This window comes from Desmodus rotundus, chromosome 8 (assembly GCF_022682495.2).
Source record: "Desmodus rotundus isolate HL8 chromosome 8, HLdesRot8A.1, whole genome shotgun sequence".
Taxonomy (NCBI): domain Eukaryota; kingdom Metazoa; phylum Chordata; class Mammalia; order Chiroptera; family Phyllostomidae; genus Desmodus; species Desmodus rotundus.
Window position 1 is genome coordinate 28,567,277 of NC_071394.1, and position 20,615 is coordinate 28,587,891.

The following is a 20,615-nucleotide window of genomic DNA, read 5'->3' on the forward strand; positions in this document are numbered from 1 at the left end:
GAGCATAAATGTAAATGGGGTTAGTTTACCCAGTAAAAAAATAAAGATTCCCAAATGGACTTCATAAAAATTCCCAAATGGATTTTGAAAATGATTCGTCCAGTCTTCTGTGGTTCAGCTCTATAAGAGTTTGCAAAATAGTACCTTTTCTGACTGGCTCTTGTTGGCTGTGAAATATTTTGACTTCATAAATTTCATCTAAAACAAGATCATTCAGACTGAAACCAAAAGAAAGCAGGTCATGACACTACTTTCCAGGCTGAAATCGAGACAGAAGCATCAAATGCAGCAAAGGGTGCTGGAGGTTCCCCATTTGTATTTTGTTGCTAATCATGGCGGGTTGGCAGTGGGGAGGAGGAGGCGCCAGAGAAAGAAATGTAAGAGTAGGAGACTTCTCTCAGCTCCTGGGAGATAAGTAGACAGAAAAATAGCTAAAGGTACAGAAACTGGGCGCTTCAGTTTGATTTGGCAGCTCTAGTATTGAACTCTAAATCCTGAAACGGGGACTACAAAATATGGTTGTATAACTGGCCAAAAAGAAATCCTTAATAAATTCCAGGAAGCTGAAATAGTATAGACCACGATATCAGATCACAGTGAGGTGAAAACAGAAAATAATAACAAAAATAGAAAGCAGTAAAATCATACCACCTAGAAATGTTAACACTACTCTTAAACTGCAGCTGGGCCAAAGTAGAAACCCAGATTTCATTGTGGTGTATATTTTTTAAGTTATTAGAAAAACATTTAATATTAACCCTATCATTTATAATTCTGTATTCAGAAGGAAATTTATTGTTTTGAGTGTAAGTCAATTAAGCACTCAACTTAAGAAGTAAGGGGGGGAAAACATTGAAATCCTTAAACAAAAAGTCAGCCAAATATTTTTCCAGCAAAATGGTTTTATTTGGGAACAACCAAGAACTGTAGTCTGGAACACACAGCCATGGCGAGCCATATGCAAGCCCCATAAAAAAGGAGAGGAGCCCTGGCTGGTGTGGCTCAGTGGGCTGAGTGCCAGCCTGAGAATCAAAGGGTCGCTGGTTCGATTCCCAGTCAGGGCAGTCTGGGTTGAAGGCCAGGTCCTCAGTAGGCAACCACACACTGAGGGCACTGAGGGGCACTGAGAGAGGCAACCACACACCGATGTTTCTCGCCCCCTTTCTCCCTCCCTTCCCCTCTCTCTAAAAACAAATAAAAAAATCTTTTTTAAAAAAAGGCAGAAAGGAGGGGAGAGGAAGTCAGGAGGACTGACCAGATTACAAAGACCAGGAGAGCTCCCGCTTGGGCTTCCCTCCTTCTCTTTGAATGAGGTTTCTATCTACTAATTTTTTTTTTATGGCAACAAAGCTGAGGCAAGCAGAAGAGGAGCAATTAATAAAAATAAAAGGAAAGATTAATGAAAAGCAATGGATTGATAAACCCAAGAATCAGTTCTTAGACAATAAAATAGATTCTCCATAAGAAAAAAGGGGAAATCTCAAATCCCTTAGATTAGAAATAATACATATACATAAAATGAAGATAATATGCAAACTTGAATAAATTGCTTATTTCATGGAGGAAATGGAGGAGTTGTAAAAAAGGTACATCCTAAAAAATAACCAGTCCTAGACTTTCTTCTGCCTTCAATCTAGAAAGTAATGCCTTTATATCTTTAGGGAACGTATTATTCGGAGGTTGTTTAAACTGTTTGGGACATGAGAAGAAAGCTTTCACTTTCATTTTTACCATAATCAGTATAAATAAAGATCCCAAATAGCACAAATAAAGAATACTAGAAACTAATTTCACTACTGAAAATCCATGTAAAAATCTCAAATTACAAAAATCGCAAGTAGGATCCAGAACAAATAATAAATACTTCATGACCAGTGGTGGTAATGAAGCCAGTTCTTTCCTTTGTAACACTTGTAATAGTTTTTGCTTATACATCCTACTTGATGGCATAGAAAATACTTAGTAACAATAGGAAAGGATTCCTAAGGAGTATGTACTGTATGGTTCATATGTTACAACATATATTCATAGTCAGAGACAGAAAAATAACTACCAAAAAAATCCCAAATGTTAAAAATGATTTGGAAATGAGTGCTGAGATTACAAGTGATTTTTACTTTTCTTTCCAGGCTTTTCTGCATTTTCCAAATTTTCTTAAATGAACATATGTACTTTTATAGTTTAAAAAGATGAATTTAAAGATTATTCATAATCCCAACGCCTAGAGAGAACCACTGATAATACATCTACGTAGTTTCCCCCAGCCTTTTCTCTGTGTTACACATAAGTACTTTCTACTTTTATAGATGCAGCATTAGGATAACACTGCATTGCAATTTTGCATTTCCACCTGTCCTCATCCACCACCCTAGCCTCCCCACCCCCAAAAAAATCTTGGAAGAACCAGTCTAGAAATCATCTCAGAGTTATAATAAATAGTGATTAATCAGTTGGTGATTATACATGCTTTGAAAATATGATTAACTATAGCAACTAATAGTTGGTTTAGCTGTTTAAGTTTTTTAAAAACCAGTCTTATTTTTATTTCGTGTTTAAGTATAATTCAACATCAGCTGGTGATAAAACTGGATGAATTTTTTAAAATTAGATGACTTGAAGGGCCTTTACAATCCCGAGGTTCTGAGGCTCACGGAACAGTGCGCTCAATGGCTTCCCCGTGAATGACGCCTTTGGGAAGCCAAGCTGTGCAGACGACCAGACGGTAACCTGGCTCTAAGGACAAGCAAAGTGCTGAGGGGGAAATCAGGGTCCCTCAAGAGCTAGCCTCACAAACTTAACTCATCAAGTGACACACATCTCGGTAGATACTTAACATTGCTAGATTCGCTGAGATATGACTGTTGTAATAATCTGTAGCAAATGTGTAAAAGGATCAGGTCAAAGACATTTCAAGTGAAGAGGTATCTGGGGGTACGGGCCTCTTTGTTCAGATTGGGGGTTTGCTTTTAAACTTCACACCAGTCCCTTCAGTGAACTATGACTTCTGAAAGAAAGAAAATGCCTGATTTGGAAGTGTGCCCTTGTACCCCTCAAGTTAAAGTATATTTTCAGTTTTTGGAAAAGGAGATTGTCGAACACTTTTCCTGGTTGCAACGCTTCACCTGCTATTTTAAACATACCCTTTATATGCATGCATACGATACCTTTTCAAAAGCTAAAAGGAATGAAGTTCACATATTATGACCAGATATCAACAGCAGCACAAATAGTATTTCTTTCACATTGCCTTTGACTTCTTTTGATTTCATGTAAAATTATTGCTTAATTTTTCTGTGGGTTTCAGCTAATTTATGGAATTATAGGTAACAGTAATTGTAAGGGACCTAGGACAAAATGAAAACACTGTCTTCTTCCTACAGAAACATGGTGTTTCCAGAAAATACTTCATTGCTTTCATATTGCTATAACCTTTTCAAGTCACGTTTTCTTCACTGCTATTTGGAACCGAAGAAAAATTCTCCCGTAAGGGTTAGGTTCCCCTTGAGCGTAGAAAATGGGTAGACATGCCTATGTAAATCTGAGATTTATGGCTGACTCTGAGGACTGAATATTCAGCTCTGGTCCTGCTTCCTATTAGTGTCTTCTTCAAAAACTATTTTAATAAAACTTCTAGGCATTTATTGACAAAGGGTTCATACACACACTAACCATAACTCTTAGTAAACTCCCAGAGTAAGTTGCTTTTCACTCTCCAGTCTTCTCATCTATTTGGCTTTTAAGATTTTTCAGCATAGTTAATAGTTATTTTCCCATTAATGTCACATGGACAATCTGATGTTTCTTATCTCCTCCCTTCATTGTTTTCTCCTTTCCTATCACCTAGTAATTATAACCTCTGTAGCATCCTTTCAACAGTTAGGGCTGGAAAATAAGCACCTTGCTGTAGAGATCAAAAGCACAGAGTCACACAGCAGATCGTTAGCTGATATAAGCAAATCTGAAGTCCAGCCCAGCTGGAGCAGCAGGGCCACGTCCTACCGGGCACCTTCCACGACACAGTCTTCACGCTTAGCACATGATTGGGGTATTCACTACTCTACCGTGTCAACTTAAGATATTTATGTGTAATTCTACCTAAGATATGTATTTTATTGTGTTCTCTGTTTTGTTTTCCAGCCTCATTGACTGTTATCTCAGTAAAAGCTGTCTCAGGCATGATCACTTTTTCTGTGACGGATAAAATGCAACTCACTTATCCCATCTTCTATATAATGTTTATCCTCATGATAGCATCTTGTGTTTTCCAAGTCAAGTAAGTTAGCTTCTATATCCGCACCAATCTTTCAACATTCCTGTGCTTCCCTGAACATTAATCTTTATTGGCTTCAGATGATAATCAAGGTTAGATGCAACTGATTCGGGAGGGTGAAGGGTCTACGGCTTATCCTCAGCTAACATGCCTTGCAATACCCTTCACATCCAATAAGAAGTTTTTACCAAACATTGCCTTCACATCTTGGGAGTTCTAAAGTGCAACCATCGTCTAGCTAAGTGCACTTTGATACTTTCCTGATGCTCTTCTGCTTGTAATTAATATCCATCGTACATAGGCTGTCATTAGCAATAAATCAAAGGGGCAGGTCCACATCCAGGGTTTCATTCTAAGTATAGGAAATACGTGAACCCTTAACCTTCACTTCTTAGCTCATGCTCATTAATTGCCCAGGGATGGACAAAACCAGACGTTTGGCCGGGAGGGAAATCCTTTCCCCAGAACTTCACATCTTTGGCCAGAATTTGCTTCGTACCCAAGAGATTGTGGAATGATTGTTTTATGTTTCCCCTGGGGCCTAATCGTGGTGACATGGAACATTTTTAATGTCTGCCCTTTTCTCCCCCCATCTCCATCTGCCCCAATTGCTTCCCCTCCATTTCACTTCGTAAATATGCCTTTGCCTTCTAGGCGCTCTTGAGTCGACCAGAAAGTTTTCTGTTTACCCCCAAATGCTCTGCAAAACCACCATCCCAGTGCCAGCTAGGAAGTCAGAGCCCAGACTCAGGAAGAGAGTGGTTTCTTCCTTAGGTCCTAGGAGTAACGTCTAATTGTCGTGGGCCGGCTCTAGGCCCTGAGACGGGGAGTGTGGAGAATTACTGGAGAAACCCAGTGTTTTGTCACTGTTTCCTTTGTCATTTCCTTGTAGGACTGAGTGTGTTTCTAGTCCTTGAATCTTGCCGTTTGTCTCATCTCTTTCTTCCTCTGAATTAATCGGCACTGCTATACTACCTTTTAGAACTTGGTGATTAGTGTCACCATGTTTAAACTGCGCTTTGTGAATTTAAAAGGCAAATGCAATTGAAGGCAAACTGCATCCTTCTCACCCTGGTCTCAGTCCCTGCATTTTTCACACTAGAGCTCTGTGAACACACTACCACTGTAGAACTGTGGGTTTCGGTCCATTAAAGTCACCCGAGGAGGTTTGTTTACACACATGTATGTACGTATGTGTATACACACATGCACACATGTGTGCACACACACGGGAACACCTGGCTGTGCCCACAAGAAGTTTTTTCAATTGCTCAAGAATAAGACCTGAGCCTTAGTGCTCTTTGAAGGTGCCCAGGTGATGCCAGGGCAGTGCACTCCCTTATAAAAGTTCTAGTCCCTGACCGGGCAGCACAGCACAGCACAGTTGTGGGGACCTGAATGATGTTGGTGGCCGAAGTGAGAGGCTGAGTTCCCACATGTGCTCCACAGCTGGAGTCCTAGGCGTTGTTCTTGAAACATTAAACATTCCCTTACTTCTCCATCTTCTTTCTTGGCGCGTGGCATGTCAATGCATAGCTATGCTATTCCCCAGATATGATATTTAACAGATTCTGGGGTCTATCGTAATGAATCAGCCCCAGTGTGATACCGGTCCAGCAGCTTGAATTGCTTCCAACTCAAACTTCTGTGGCCTCGGAATATGATTAATTGCTTTTCATTGTTACTGTTGTTGGTTTAAACAGACCATAAAACCTGACATCTGATCTCATACATCAGATGCATATAAGCTACGACTGCTGATTGGAAATGCCCTTTTACTGCACTTCCTTTCCCTTTGTAGCTGTAGCTAAAGAACATGCATTTCTTGATGTTATTGTTAACTTATTGCTGAGCATCTCTTAAAGCCAGAGTTTCAGTACGTGCCTTCTACTCTAGGTTCTTAAATCAAGCCACGAGACTCCACAGCACCGCGACTGTGGTGCCCGTTAACCACGTCTTCTTCACAACCAGTGCCATTACTGCAGGTGAGTCTCGGCTCTCTGTACATAGGGGTTCTGCCCCCACAACAAGCGTATTGAGAAAAACCAAGGAACCCTTCGACTCTGGGGATCTGTGTAGCCCATATCCTCCAGCCTCCACCCAGTGTCTGAATCTCCTCCATAACAGCCTCCAGGACAGGTTATTCTGCCTTGTGCGAAGGCTCCCCAGTGCCCCCTGCCTCCTGAGACAGCTCGGTCCCGTTTTCGATTCCTCTAGTTACTTGGAGGGCTCTAATTATTAGAAAGTGTTTCCTTATATTGGACTGAAATTAGCCTCGCTGTGAATTCAAGACACTGATCTTCATTCTGCTCTTCTCCGTGCCAGCCCTTGTGATCATCACAGTAGCTGAAGCGTCCTCTTGTGTCTTATCTTTGGTCGAGACATCCCCGGTTCCATAACTCTTCCCTCCCCGGCCCTCACCACCTTGATCAGAGAGTGGGATCCCCAGCTGAAGCCAGGGATCCAGGGAAGGCCAGACAGATGAGGACAGAAGCTACTGCTTCTGCTGTTCTGGCCTCTGTTTTTCTGCTATTGCATTCTTTTATTGTTATGGACAATTCTTTTTAATGCATCAGACACAATAGTGTTTGAAACAAAAGCATGAAATTGAAACTTGGTCCAAACCAAACTACAGTAGATTTAGGTGTATCCCTCCTAAGTTTCGTACTGGTCTGCCCTGGTTCTTTGGCATATTGGATAAATTCACCACCTTCCCATATTGAGACTTCATTTCCTATTGCAAAATTTATGTATTTTGGAGATAACTAGGGATTATCTGTTTCCTAATTGGCTCATCTTCATTATTTCATTGCAAACAATGTGACTGACTGCCACTGGAAATTTTTAAAAGTAATTAATACCTTTTCTGTTTCCCAAAATTGAACCATTCTTTTAAAGAGAAAGATTATATCCCAGGACATCTGATTTTTTAGCATTTTATGCTTGTTGGCAATAGAAAGAAAAATTTGCACACTTGTGTGCCATAGAATTATTATAAAAAAAAACAAGGTCAAGAAGAGTTATAGTCATGACATACAGCTACTAATTAATACAGATGTGCTAAAGGTACACACAAAATGTAGTTTCCCTCAAAAGTTTCATAGGAGGACCCACAGGGATGAATCTCAATATTCACTGTACAGCTTCATTGATGAGTCGGGGAGGCTGGAACCTTCTGGGGTGATAACAGTTCATATGATGTTTCTGAAGTGTTGAATGGAGGTGAAGCTTCTTAACCAACTTCTCTTTGTCTCCTTCAAAAAGTATAGCTTAAAATTAAAAGCAAAACAAGATACAGTATTTTGCCTACTAAATTGGTAAAATTTTTGGTTTTTTTCTTTTTATCGCAATAACCAAGCTGACAAGGCTGCAGTATCACCGTCGTTCTTGTAGAGCTTTGGGCGGCATGGAACTACCTCACTAGAACCGAGTTTCATAGCTTTTAAAATGTTTCATACCTTAAAAACGTTTCTACTCTTTGATCCTACAACTCTACAACAACAACAAACAAGTAACCCAATTAAAATATGGGCAAAGGACTTGAACAGACATTTCTCCAAAGATGTACAAATGGCCAATAGGCCCATGTGACGATACTCTACATCACTCCTCAGTAGGAAATGCAAATCAAACCCACGAGGAGATACCACCTTATATCCGTCAGGATGGCCACTAGAAAAGAAGAAACACGGAAAATAACAAGTGTTGGTGAGGGTGTAGAAAAATTGCAACCCTTGTGTGCTGTTGGTGGCAATGTAAAATGCAGTAGCCACCCAACAATTTGGGTGTATGTTCAAAAGAAGTGAAGGCAGGGATTCAACAGATATTTGTACACCCAGGTTCATAGCAGCATCAGTCACAGTAGCCACAAGGCAGGAGCACCCTAGGTGTCCATCGGTGGATGAACGGATACAGAAAATGTGGTCTATACACAGAAAAATGAAGGAAGTTCTAACATATGCTACAACACAGATAAACCTTGAGGACATTGTGCTGAGTGAAATCAGACAGTCAGAAAAAGATAAGTACCACATGATTCCACCTATAGGAGGAATCTGGAGTAGTCAGACTTACAAAAACGGGAAGTAAAACGTGACTGTCAGAGGCTGGGGGAGGAGGAACTGAGGAGCTGTTGTCCAATACATGGAGAGTTTCAGTTTTGCAAGATGAGAAGGTCCTGGAGATTGGTTACACAGCAATGCAAATATGTTTAACACGACTGAACGGCACACTTAAAAATGGTTAAAATGGTAAATGTTATGGTATGTGTATTGTACTATAATTCTAAAAAAAAGAAAATGTTGTCTTTAGGAATTCCACTTTAAGCTACAACAACAAAAACCCTAAAATACTGGGGGAAAAATATGTGCAAAGTAGTTTATTGCTACTTTACTAAAGCAAAAACCAAAAACAACTTAAAATACCCATAGGGAAATAAATATTATGGTACATCAGCTTATTAGATAACATGGAATCATAAAAATGATTACAAGAAAGTGTGTAATAACATTTCAGAAATGCTCAGTCATTCAACAAATATGCCTCAGAACAGGACGTGGCTTCTTCCTATAAGAAGTTTATTCGCTAGGTGAGGAGACAGGCTTCAGACTGAGAAAGTTCCCGAGTCTAGGACTCTGTCGTGTGATTCGTGGTACCTGTGGCACCAAGAACAGTGGCTGGCACCCAAGACTCTGAGAAAATATTTGCCAGCCAGCTAGCAGGGCTGCCATCCCACACACAAAGATTTAATTGCAGGTAATAGATAATTTAGAGGTACCTTATTTAATAAAAACTCTAGGAAGGCTTTGGGGTCTTAGACCGAGAAGAAAGCACTGAGACCAACAAGGAAGGAAGAGAAGCTCACACGCATGTGTACCTGTACCCGAAGGGGAAGAGCAGAGAAAGGAGAGGGGGGAGGGGCTGGCAGGGAGTACTGGAGCGCAGGTAGCACGTCAGACGCTCTGCTGTTCTCCAGTGCCTGAGTGAGCATGTGGCCAGCCTGGCAGACCGCAGGGCATCGCCAGAAGTGACAGCACCCAAGCACAAGTGCTGTGTCAGAGGCCCTGGGTCCACCCAGACTCCCAGGTTAGGCTTGCTGTCCCCTGGCCACAAACTGTAGGTGGGAAATGTCACTAGGGTTTGTTTCTTTGCATGTGCCAGTTGGACATATCCTTGCCTGGGTAAGAAATTTCTACTTGAAAAAGTTACATTAAAGTGTACTGATTTTATAATAATGATATTTAACATTATGTATAAAGTCTACAAATCTATGTTCTCTTTGAAATCATTGGACATGTGACTATGGCATGCAAGTATTTTTAAACTAAGCTATGAGTGTGCACTTTAAGGGTAACTATACTTAAAAAAAAACACATACTGTAGTTTCCCTTTATCCACTGGGTTTATGTTCCGAGACCCCCATTGGATGCCAAAACCGTGGATAGTAGCAAAACCTATAGATATCATTTTCTCCTGTGCATACGTATCTTTTCGCTTGGAAAGGAGCACTTTACGGCATCTTGTTGGCATATATGAATTGCCAGCACCACTACCCTCGAGCTTTGGGGCCACCGTTAAGTACAATAAAGGAACACAAGCCCTGAGACACCACAACAGTAAATCTAACAGCCGAGATGGCTGCTAAGTAAGGCGCAGGGTGTGTAAGAGCACACACATGCTTCGAAGAGGGATTATTCACGTCCCGGGCCACGGGGTTGCATCCCGCAACTCAGAACAGTGCAATGTAAAACTTATGAATTGTTTCTTTCTGGAATTTTTCATTTCATGCTTTTGGACCAAAGTTGACCGCGGGTAACTGAGACTACAGAAGGCGAAACCCAGGATAAAGAGGGTCTCCTGTATTAACATAATTTTAAAAATAATGTGTAGCTGTCATACACAAGCTAAAATTCATTTTGTCTTTAATTCTTGTTCAAGGTATCATATTTTACAAAGAATTCCTTGGTGCAGCTTTTCTCACTATATTTATATATTTTTTGGGGTGAGTAAATGTCCCAGAGGTAAGTAAGGTATATGAAATCCTATTACTTTTATGTCGGATTTTTGGCATTGTACCTGAGGCATAAAAAATTGGAAAATAATATAAGAAACAACTGTTTCCTGAGCTCCTAAAGAAAACATATTTCAATTTAACACCCTATGCAAGGTTCAGTGTCTTTCACTTTGTGATTTAGGTGTCTGTCTGAAGGTTCGGAAACACTGGAGATTTTTCCGTTCCAGCCAAGATAAATGCACGGGCTCTGTAGCTACTCGGGGTCTTCTCACACTATATCAGACCTGTCTTGCCCTCAGGAACCCCTAGATTAGATCTCGGTCAGGGAACCATGGATACCTCTAGGATCCCCTAGAATAAAAGGCCAAAACAGTCAGGCCTAGCTTTGGACCTAATAACATGAGATTGTAGCACCCCTTTCCTGGGTGTGGCTGCCCAGCTTTAAAGCTTCGTTGCTGGACGTCATTGCTGACATCCTTGCAGAGAATAGAACTTTGAGGGCGCGTTGCCACTGTAAGGGATCTTCCGAGGGTTCCAAAGGGCACTCCGCCAATGCTTGCTGCTTCTCCACCGGGTATTCTGTGTGACCGTTGTTATGCAAACTTGAGCCCAGACCACTTTCAGCACAGAAAACCATCTATCTTGAACATTCAATTTCATAAGATATTTGGACAAGGCAAACCTTCTGGGATCTGGAAACTGTGACTATTCTTATGGCCAAGGACAACTGAATTTCTTAGAAAATTAAAGAATAAATTATTTTTTTGCGTGTGTTGCATGCCAGTACTGGGTCTGGGCATGCACGGATAGAAAATGAGACCGAATGTCTACCCAAAGGGTGTAGAGCCCGAATTAGCCTCCAGATGGTGAAAACCTGGAGCAGAGACTTACTGGAAGCTCTCCAGGTCTTGGTTCTGAGGACAAATAGTATTGGCTGCAGCAATTAAGACAAGTTTTAGGCAGCTTACCATGAGAAACAGGAAGAACAAAACCAAAGGAATTCATGTCATCGTGCAGACTAATACCATGCCCAGTTATCGAATGCCATGAGTTGTTTCAATGTCCTTTATTAATACTATTCTCGCAGGTGTCTGCTGTCATTCCTCGGTGTGTTTTTGGTCACGAGAAATCGAGAAAAGGAACATCTGCCACAGTCTTACATTGATTTTGGAAATATTCCTGGTAAAACTATATATTCCTAAATTCACAATAGAAAATCTTATCCTCATAAATTCATAATTGCTGGTATTATTTTGGGTGTATAAATTAATATAAAACGTAATTCTTTTCTTCAAAAAGTGTACCTTTCATGATACTACCAGAGGTGACGTTGTAACTGTAAATATCAATAATCGTTTCTTCAAATGTCAGGTTTACACAGAGCACTGAGGACATAAAAGGCCTGACCCTGTCTTCTGGATTTGGGTGATGTTGGAGATTTCCCCTTTGAGTTTCCTTAAATTGGAAAAGAGTAGGAAAGGAGTAGGGAACGGCTACCCACAGCAGCCCCGATGCTCAGAGAACCTTGGAGGGGATATCTCACGACTGAGGCCAGGCTGCTAAGGAACGAGGTTCCTGGGAAGACCGCAGTGGCCTGTGCTCTGTGGGGCCAGGTGTGGCGTGCTTCCCAGACACCTGAACATAAGCAGCTCCCTCCCCTCCCTTTACCCCATTCACCCTTATCTGTTTAATATGCACCATCTTTCCAGTTCGTTGTCTACTGTCACCGAGAGCCCATCGCTTTAGCCACGTAGACAACAGAAGTGACATCCAGAACAAAGGAAACACTCCGCTGTGTCCTCCCCGCCTCCCCTGTCTGCCACCCTCAACCATCTCCAGCTTTGCTAGGGACTTGGGGTGACGCATAGGTTTCCAGACGGGGGTAGTGATGTTCGCACAGGTTCCTCCAGCATTCTGTTAGGACCAAGCCTTTGAAGAAGAAAACATGAAAGCCTCGTCCCGACATCTGACAAAACGTGGCCTCTGTACTCTGTGTTCTCTTTCCCACTGGAGCTATCTTGATCAGCTAAGAGCGTTCAGTGCAAACATCGGTGTTTGCGGCAGGGGAATGCATTATAGATGACTTCTGTGGGTGGACGTTCTGTGGTAGGAAATACAGTTTACTTATTTTTCACTTTCTCTTTCATTTCACAAAGCCCTGTCCACAGGATCAGGGACAGCTCTAGAAGCCACTATGAAAGACCATTTTTCTATGTTGTTAGGTGCATTAGAAGCAACAGGACACTGGGGGAAAGGTTTAGAGATGAGGGAATGCTTCCCGTTAACCTCCCAACTGATTTCCTGTGGCTGGGGGCACCACTCGTGCTCTCTTTGTCTGTCTCTCTCTGTCTGTCTGTCTGTCTCTCTCTCTCCGTCTCTCTCTCTCTCCGTCTCTCTCTCTGTCTCTCTCTCTGTCTGTCTCTCTCTCCCTCCCTCTCTCTCTCTCTCTCCCTCTCTCCCCCCCTCTTGCTCTTGCTCTCTCTGTCTCTGTCTGTCTGTCTCTCTCTCTCTCTCTCTCCCCCCCTCCCTCTCTCTCTCGCTCTCGCTCTCTCTGTCTCTCTCGGGCAGTGCGCAATCGCATATCAAGGGACGTGGAATTCCAAGGGCCTTTTCTTCCTTGACGTTTTTCTCTTCTGTTTAGAGAGTGACCACGTGGCATCAAAAAGGGGGATAAAATGCAGCCTAGATCGAGGAGACATTATTAAAACATATTCTTCTCTAAGAGCTCAAAACATTTTTGTGTGTGTGTGTGATTATTATCTCCACAGGGAAACGAACGTTGGATAAAATACAACCGGACTCAAACGGCTTACGCTGTGGAACGCTGCCTGATGGAAGTGACTCAACAACGAGCCGAAGCGGAGAGAAGAAAGAGGTCTAACGTGCCGAGAGGGGTGGCTGTGGGCCTGCTACTTGATGCCACCTTTTTAGAAAATTGCACGTGTTCCACTTGTGTCGGCAGCTATTTATCACTGGCGTGAGCTAGCGTCGGCCCCAGTCCTGTACCCTACCACCACGTCCATGGACACTCAGGCCTTCCCAAGCCTGACAGTCTAATGTTCTCATGGGATGCAGCTCGAAGTGCTCCCCGCACCACGGGCCTCTCCCTAGTGATCCTGTGATGGCTACATCTTAATTAGATCCTGGCTTCCCGAGCAGGAACGCCACACAAGAATGCTCACCCACGACTTGGCTGTAGAACACATAGGCTGCTTTTCCCCACGGGCTGTAGTGGCGGTTACTTTGCTTCAGAGAGACACTTTGGCCCACAGCCTGACTCCTGAACAAAGGTTTGGGAGCATTCCCTTTTGAAGCCTTTAACTGTAGCCTATCATCTCACCGTCCTGTTCCTAAACAAGAGTGGTGAGTCATCTTTCCTGAAAACTAGCCCTACCTATAGCTCTCCTTTAAAAATTAAAGGTGTCTTTAAAATTAGAATTTGTAAGCGGCATTCTGTGACGGGGCGTACCTAAAGTAAAGACCTTGGCCGGTGGGCTTTTTAAGCAAAGGGGGAATTTAAGAGCCAGGACCAGTGTTTTTAAATAAAAATATAAAATGATGGCATTTTTTCAGCTGTGAGACCCTATTCATACCCTAACTGAAACTGAAGGAGAAACTTAATATTCTATGCCTTCATCGGTTTAGCTGTTAAAATTCGTCAAGTGGGTTTGTATGTTGTAACTCTTAACATGTCTAAAAAATCATATTTAAACTCTTGCTGATATTTTCACTAACACACTGTTGCTCCCCTAAGTCATTATTTCAAGCCTTATAAATTCGTCCAGGCAAAAGGGATGATTGGAGAACTGGATTCCAGCCTTTTAAATCTTTGACGAAGCTACAGCCAGGTGGCCCATCCGAGCCCAGAGAGGAAGCCCTGTGCTCCTGTGCCTTGAATGGCTTTTCTGTTGCCAGGAGTCACAATCTACTAAGATAACATTTGCAGACTCATCCATTCCTTATGATCTACCTAATATTTAAATGAGAAGAAAAGAGTTAACCTTCACTGGAGCCATAAGCAATAAGCCCTGTGCTTACGGACCTTTGGAAACCTTCAGGTCACTTCTGACGAGTCACTGCAGCAAGGTTCCAGCCAATCGTCTTTGCATTTGTACAGGTTGTTTAACTCAGACCCATAGGGACTATAATCTGAATTGCTGCAGGTCTTTTAACTTTGTTCTTTGTCATACCCTGACTCCTGGTCAGACCCACCAAACCTGGCCATAGCGGCAGGATTCGAATCCATCTCCAATGTATGCATAACAACCTAGAGCCCGTGTCTGGCTTTTGAACTCCTGGTAAGAATTCCTACCATTGTGGAATGTGTTCCATTAATTCAAATAAAACAGTCATAATTTATGGCATGTTTTTCTGAATTGGTCCAGCATGTTGGCCCGGGAAGGCCCAGCTAAGAAATGTGTCTGGTGTCTCAAACTACAGATTTCTGGTGACTCTTAAGACTGGTTCAAAGATTGGGAAAATAATTAGACCGAGGAGTTTGACTTGAAGCAGGACTGTATTTATAGCTACAGCACATGGTTTTGAGCACTGGAGAATTTTGCACAGACAAGCACAATACTGAGACTTCAGTGATCACCCACATTTGCATCTTTTTAAGAGTTTTGAAAAATAACATTGACTTATGCACATTCAAGCCATCTAGCATTGCCTTAGAAGTTCAGGTAACATATAAACTGTACTCAGGCCGAATGTTACTTTCCAAACTGTTGCTCCTAAATAAGGTGAGTAGGAATTTTAGTGGTGCTGGACTGTAAAGATTTTTTAAATTACACAGTGCACGACAACCACCAAAGCCAACCCAGCCCTTCTTTTGGCACCGTGAATTGGGGACCTTCGGCCAACACTTGACTCATCTGACTATGTGTCTAGACCAAGGGTCTGCAAAACTTTCCCTTTAAAGACCCAGAGAGAAAATGTTTTGGGTTTGTTGGCCGTACAGTGTCGCAACTACCCCACTCTGCAGTTGTCGCATGGAAGCAGCCACAGGCGATGTGCGACGGGTGAGCGTGGCTGTGCCAGTGAAACCTTATTTACACAAACAGGTGGCCGGTCTGCGGGCTGTAGTTAGCCAACCCCTGGTCTAGACTCCTCCACCCTTGCTATGCAGCTTCCTTCTTGTTCATTGGGCACTTGAGAGCTTAAAAGGCACCAGTTCATGTTCGTGACAAACCAAACACCATGGGAGTGTGGAACCATGTCTTGATATTTACACCAGGATCCTTGTGCTTATAGAGGACACAAATGGTGGCCATGACTTCACTGTTGGTGCCAAAGTTTCTCTCTGAAAGGCAGTGGTTCTTTTGTGAGTACTACTGCCTACTGGGAAGAGTCTCTCCACACTCCCATTCAATAATAGCTTCAGAAATGACTAGTAGTTACCTCTCGTGTAATAGATGAAGCAGAAGTCTTTGCCACCTGGCTGTTTTCAGTTTAAATGTCTTCTTGCCTTATAATACTTTAGCTACCTTGAATCACCTGGAAAAAAATACAATAAAAAACTTCTCAAGCAGTGACTCAGAAGGTATTTTTGAACACCCCTCCCACCTCCACAAGCTCCTGGAGATTCTATTTCATGGCAGAGAAAGAAGGGGAAGAAAACAGATTTTGTAGGTTAGTGCAGTTTAGTGCTATGGAAGAGTCATAGCGCAATGCGCCAAGTTTGGCTCCAAAAGAAGCAGGTGCAGCAGTGGCCATGGCTCAGTGGGTAGAAGAGACACTGAGCCAGATTCCTGAAGCCAAGAGCCCTCTTCATGCTTCTTGCTTCTAAGCACACAGCTCATCCAGGAATGGTGACTATACACGCTCGGCCACACCGAAGGCTGCTTCATGCTTGCCAATTTAATAGTGATATTATGGACATAAATTTAGCAGTTACTAAAATCAACTTTCCCAGTACCCTTCCAGACCACTTTTCTTAAATTCTGTGGCTGGATAGAGAGGCAGTCCTTGAACAGGGCAACCAACTGCAAACCTAATGCATGTGTCTGGCACCAGTGAAAAGGAGCGCTTCAGTGGGGTTGCTAGAAAAACATACATTTTGAGCTTTCGAAACCAAAATCTCAGGATTGAATCTAACATGATGGTATGAGGAATTTAGGAGCAGTTTCAAATCATTACACTCATCAGTAGTCTGGCTCTTATGGTCATCTTGAAGTAAAGAAAATAAAATTCCACACGTACACAGTTTCCATGCAACTATAGACCTGCCTTGGACTACTATACATAGTGTTTTAGCAATTGTGGTAGATGCAGGGAAAAGCCTACCCATCCAGGAATTCTTGAGTCTCTCCCCTTTCTCACCAGCCCCAGGGTACCACATACATGCTGTCCTGTGCCAGGAGAGCAAATCAGTTCCAGGATCTGTGGCCTGTCCAAGGAAACATTTTTGCTAGAAAGGGAGGAAACTCCTCCGTCAACATTGGTTCTTATTGAGAATTAATGAGTCCCAACCACAACGTAAAAGAGGAATATCAATCCCAACATCAAAGAAATGTGTTTCAGGGTACACCCACCTGAGCCAGATGCTGCCAACACTTTCATAGAGTTCCAGGCAAGAGGCAAGATAGCGTTCGAGTTCTAGGAAAGAATCTCCTTCCCAGGGAGCTGGCAAGTGCGTAACCGAGAAGGAGCCCAGCTGTTCCTGATGGGACCAGCATGCGTGGACCGAAGCCACTTTGCACATTTGAGCTGCTGCTCTCCAGACGCGAGCTAATCCTCCCAGCGTGCATGCATCCCGCTTTTGGAGCCTTTCCCTTCATGGTTCTAATTTGAAAACCAACCTCAGCAATTTACTGAGGCTTGGGCTCTACTCCTTCCATCCAAAGCACCTCACCTAAAGCCTCTAAATACTGAACATGAACAAGGAAATGAATCAGCTCAAGAACTCTCGATCCAGGGACGCGAAGCTTGAGTGGTTTTGCCCGATTACAGACCACTAACCCAATTACCACATGCCTCAAACTTAGCGCATGTTCATTAACTCACTCAGACATAATTGATCACATACTATTTTCAATGTAATGTGCTTAAAGTTATTAGGGTTATAAAAACGAATTAGACATGAAGACCAGCTCTTCAGGAACTTGGTGTCTGATCAGAGAAATGGCAGCTCTCATTTATTGGCCCCTTACTATGTGCCAAGCATGGGGCAGAGTCTTTTCGTTGTACTGCTCACTTAATTCTGGCAATTTCTCTAACAGCGAGGTCATTATCCCTACTTTACAGATTTAAAAACCAGGGCAAAAGGCAGGGTGGGAACTAGGGTCAGGCAACAGGGGCACCTAGGGCACAAAATCTAAGGAGGCTCGTGGAAATCTCACTGCCAGTGAGAAGGCTGATCCTGCAGTTTCAGGGCCTGAGAGTGAGTGCCTCCTTAAATTTTATGGTGCCTCATTGCATCCTGGCCCTGGCAGGTGACTTGGCCAGTGCCATTCAGCTGGCAAGTGACAGAGCTGGGATTTGAACCCAGGACTTATCACTTTGCAAACCACACTCTCACTACCGGTACCAACATATCTACACTGCACAATAGAACAACAAAGGTGCCTTAAGAGACTTGAATAAAGGGCATGGGAACCCACAAAGGAGAAAGGTCACTTTTGGCTAGGGGACATCTTTAAGGGAATTAGGGATTATAGTGAAATAAATGTTGCCCATCCTCTGCAAAAGATATGTCCACCACCTAACCCCCAGAACCTGTAAATGTGACTTTGTTTGGGAAAAGCATCTCTGCAGATGTAATTGAGTTAAGGATCTTGAGACAGATAGCATCCTCGATTACCTGGGTGGCCCCTAAATTCAATGACAAATGTCCTCATAAGAGAAGAGGAAACAATACAAACACATAGAGGAGAAAGCTACGGGAGACTGGAGTTGTGAAGGTAGAGCCAAGGAATGCCTGCAGTCATCAGACCTGGAAGAGGCAGATCCTCCTCGCCGAGAGCCTTTGGAGGGAGCGCAACCCAGCAGACACCTACTTTCAGGCTTCTGTTGTCTAGAACTGAAAGAGAATGCATTTCTGTTGCTTTAAGCCTCTGAGTTGGTAGCACTTCGCTGCAGCGGCCCTGGGACCGGAATACAGGTTGAACTGGAAGCACATGTAGAATCTGGACAGGGAAGGAAGCCCAGGAGCAAAAGGGGAATTTAACATCTCAGAGGAAGTTAGGAAACATCTGTATCATGAGTCGTATGAGAAGAAAGACAACTTCTAGGACGAGAAAGGCAGCTGAGAAGGCCTTGAGTGGCCAGCCCTGACCTAGACCCTGATTTGGGAGGTAAATGATGACATTAACTTTATTTCAGGGTGGTGGTTGGGGCTAAGGGCACCATCAGTGTCTTTTCAAAAACTCGCCCTATCAGAATTGAATGACGTCTGCCTTGTATCTTTCTTAGTCATTCGCTATCAATATCAGATGGCACAATAAAAGTTCAACCAGTAATGGCAGAGTTTGAGTTCTGCCTTTGAGGCACATCACATCCTACCAGAAATTTCCAAATGTAGCAGGGCCCTGGGCTGGGCAGTGACTGCCGAGATGGCCTTGGGCAGAAGAGCTTTGCGCAGAGAAGGAAGAGGGTGCTGGGCCGCCCACAGCCATGCTGTCTGGAACCTCAACCGGAAGACGGGAGGGATTCAGGACCAGGGAGTAAAGGCTGAAGTTGGACGGCTCAGAGAGGTGTGTCGGGAGAAGGGGACAGCCCAGGGCCTGAGAAGGCCACATTAGTAGTGAATTGAAGTTACAAGGAACAAGGAATCCTGAGTGTAAAAGAGCTAAGAGCCCTGGGCAGAGGAAGGGAGAGTGAGCCGATACTACAGAGGAGCAGAGACTTGGAGACGGCCTGACTGGAGATCTGTGAGCGGAGATGCTGTGACCCAGAGTCCATGTGTGGGACGTCACCTCCCTTAGCTCACAGCCATGCTGATGGTAACAGCCAGCCTCTTTCTTCTCCAGGTGGAGAGACTGCTCCTGGCCACCAAAAGGGCCTCATCTTCACAGTGCTCATTGGGTTTACAAAAGATGTTAGATGGGGCTGCTAGCACATGAAGGGAAAGAATGAGCCCGTCCAAGAAATGCTTCATGAAAACTGGGCGACGTTCTTCCGAGAATTCAAATTATAGTGCTGAACTGTTCAACGAGAGTCCCAATCGACAGGGGAGGGACGGTCTTTAGAAAAGAGACGGAAAGTGGTGGACCCAGGAAAACGACCAGAGGTCCCCGGTTGGTCCTAAGCTTCATCTTAATGAACATCCAACCTTGTTCTTTTTCAAAAGTGCAGTAATCCTGATACTGGTCATCTGAGGATGACCAAGGCATCTGCTGAGTGAGAGAGGAGGTGAAGAGAGGGGGGTTGAATGGGACAGAAAACATAATGTGAAACCTTCTCCATGTAGAGAGAATGATCTGTCACTCCAGCCACACAGGAGAGAACCAGAGAGCTCAACAGCAAAAGAAAGAAAGAGAGAGAGAGAGAGAGACAGGGAGGGAGGGAGGGAGGGAGGGAGGAAGAAGGGAGGGAGGGAGGAAGAAGGGAAGGAGGGAGGAAGGGAGGGAGAGAGAGAGAGAAAGAGAAAGAAAGGAAGGAAGGAAAGAGGGGGGGGGGGGAAGAAACAAAAAAGGAAGGAAAGAAAAGAAAGAAAGAGAGAGAGAGAGAGAGAAAGAAAAGAAAGAGAGAAAGAGAGAAAGGAAGAAAGAATGAAAAGGAAAAAAAGAAGAAAAGCCCTTTAAACACCCCAGCCCTCCACACTGCATGCACCAGGACGTGCAGGCCTGAGCAGGTGGGCTTAAGGAAACACCGGAGGAATGACCTGGAGAGGGTGGAGGTAGGCGCCCCCTAGCAATACCTCCTCTCCCCAGTCTCTCGCCACAACCCCAGGCCGAACCGGGAATCCTAGGGCAAGTTCGCTCTGCAGTAGGGAAGGTCTGGGCATCCTCGCAGCCCCTGTGCACCGTGGTCACGTTCTCCCTTTGGCGTGGAGCTCTCCAGGACAAAAGCAGAGACCCCCGCCACCCCAGCCACGTTCTCAGCTGCAGCCCAGAAAGCCTGTGTCTGCGGAGGAGGACAGAAATCTGTCACCCGCGCGGCGCTCCGCCCACTGGCTCTTCCTCGGGCCTTTCTCTAAAGCAAACCACCTGCTTCCTGCCCCGCCAGGCCCCAGCCTTCCAAGGCCTCTGCAGAGGAGAGCGGGGTCCAAGCCGCGGCAGAGGCACGACAGCCTTGGCACTGCCTCCGCTCCTCTTTGTTGTTCACTAAGGAGCTTTGTGGAATCCGGGGCCATTTTCCACGGAGCCCAGGCGAAGTCAGGCTAGCACCAAA

At 43.9% G+C, this 20,615-nt stretch overlaps 1 protein-coding gene across 1 annotated transcript in view; it reads left to right on the forward strand.

Annotated features, from left to right (window-relative positions):
* The window catches only part of NIPAL2 (NIPA like domain containing 2), a 72,125-nt gene extending 57,483 nt beyond the window's left edge, over positions 1-14,642 (forward strand). The window contains exons 7-11 of the mRNA XM_053929442.1: positions 4,138-4,273; positions 6,167-6,255; positions 10,208-10,271; positions 11,371-11,465; positions 13,052-14,642. Coding sequence (XP_053785417.1) covers positions 4,138-4,273; positions 6,167-6,255; positions 10,208-10,271; positions 11,371-11,465; positions 13,052-13,164 — 497 coding nt within the window. The 3' untranslated portion in view covers positions 13,165-14,642. The remainder of the gene's footprint in view (positions 1-4,137; positions 4,274-6,166; positions 6,256-10,207; positions 10,272-11,370; positions 11,466-13,051) is intronic.
* Positions 14,643-20,615: the final 5,973 nt, after the last annotated feature.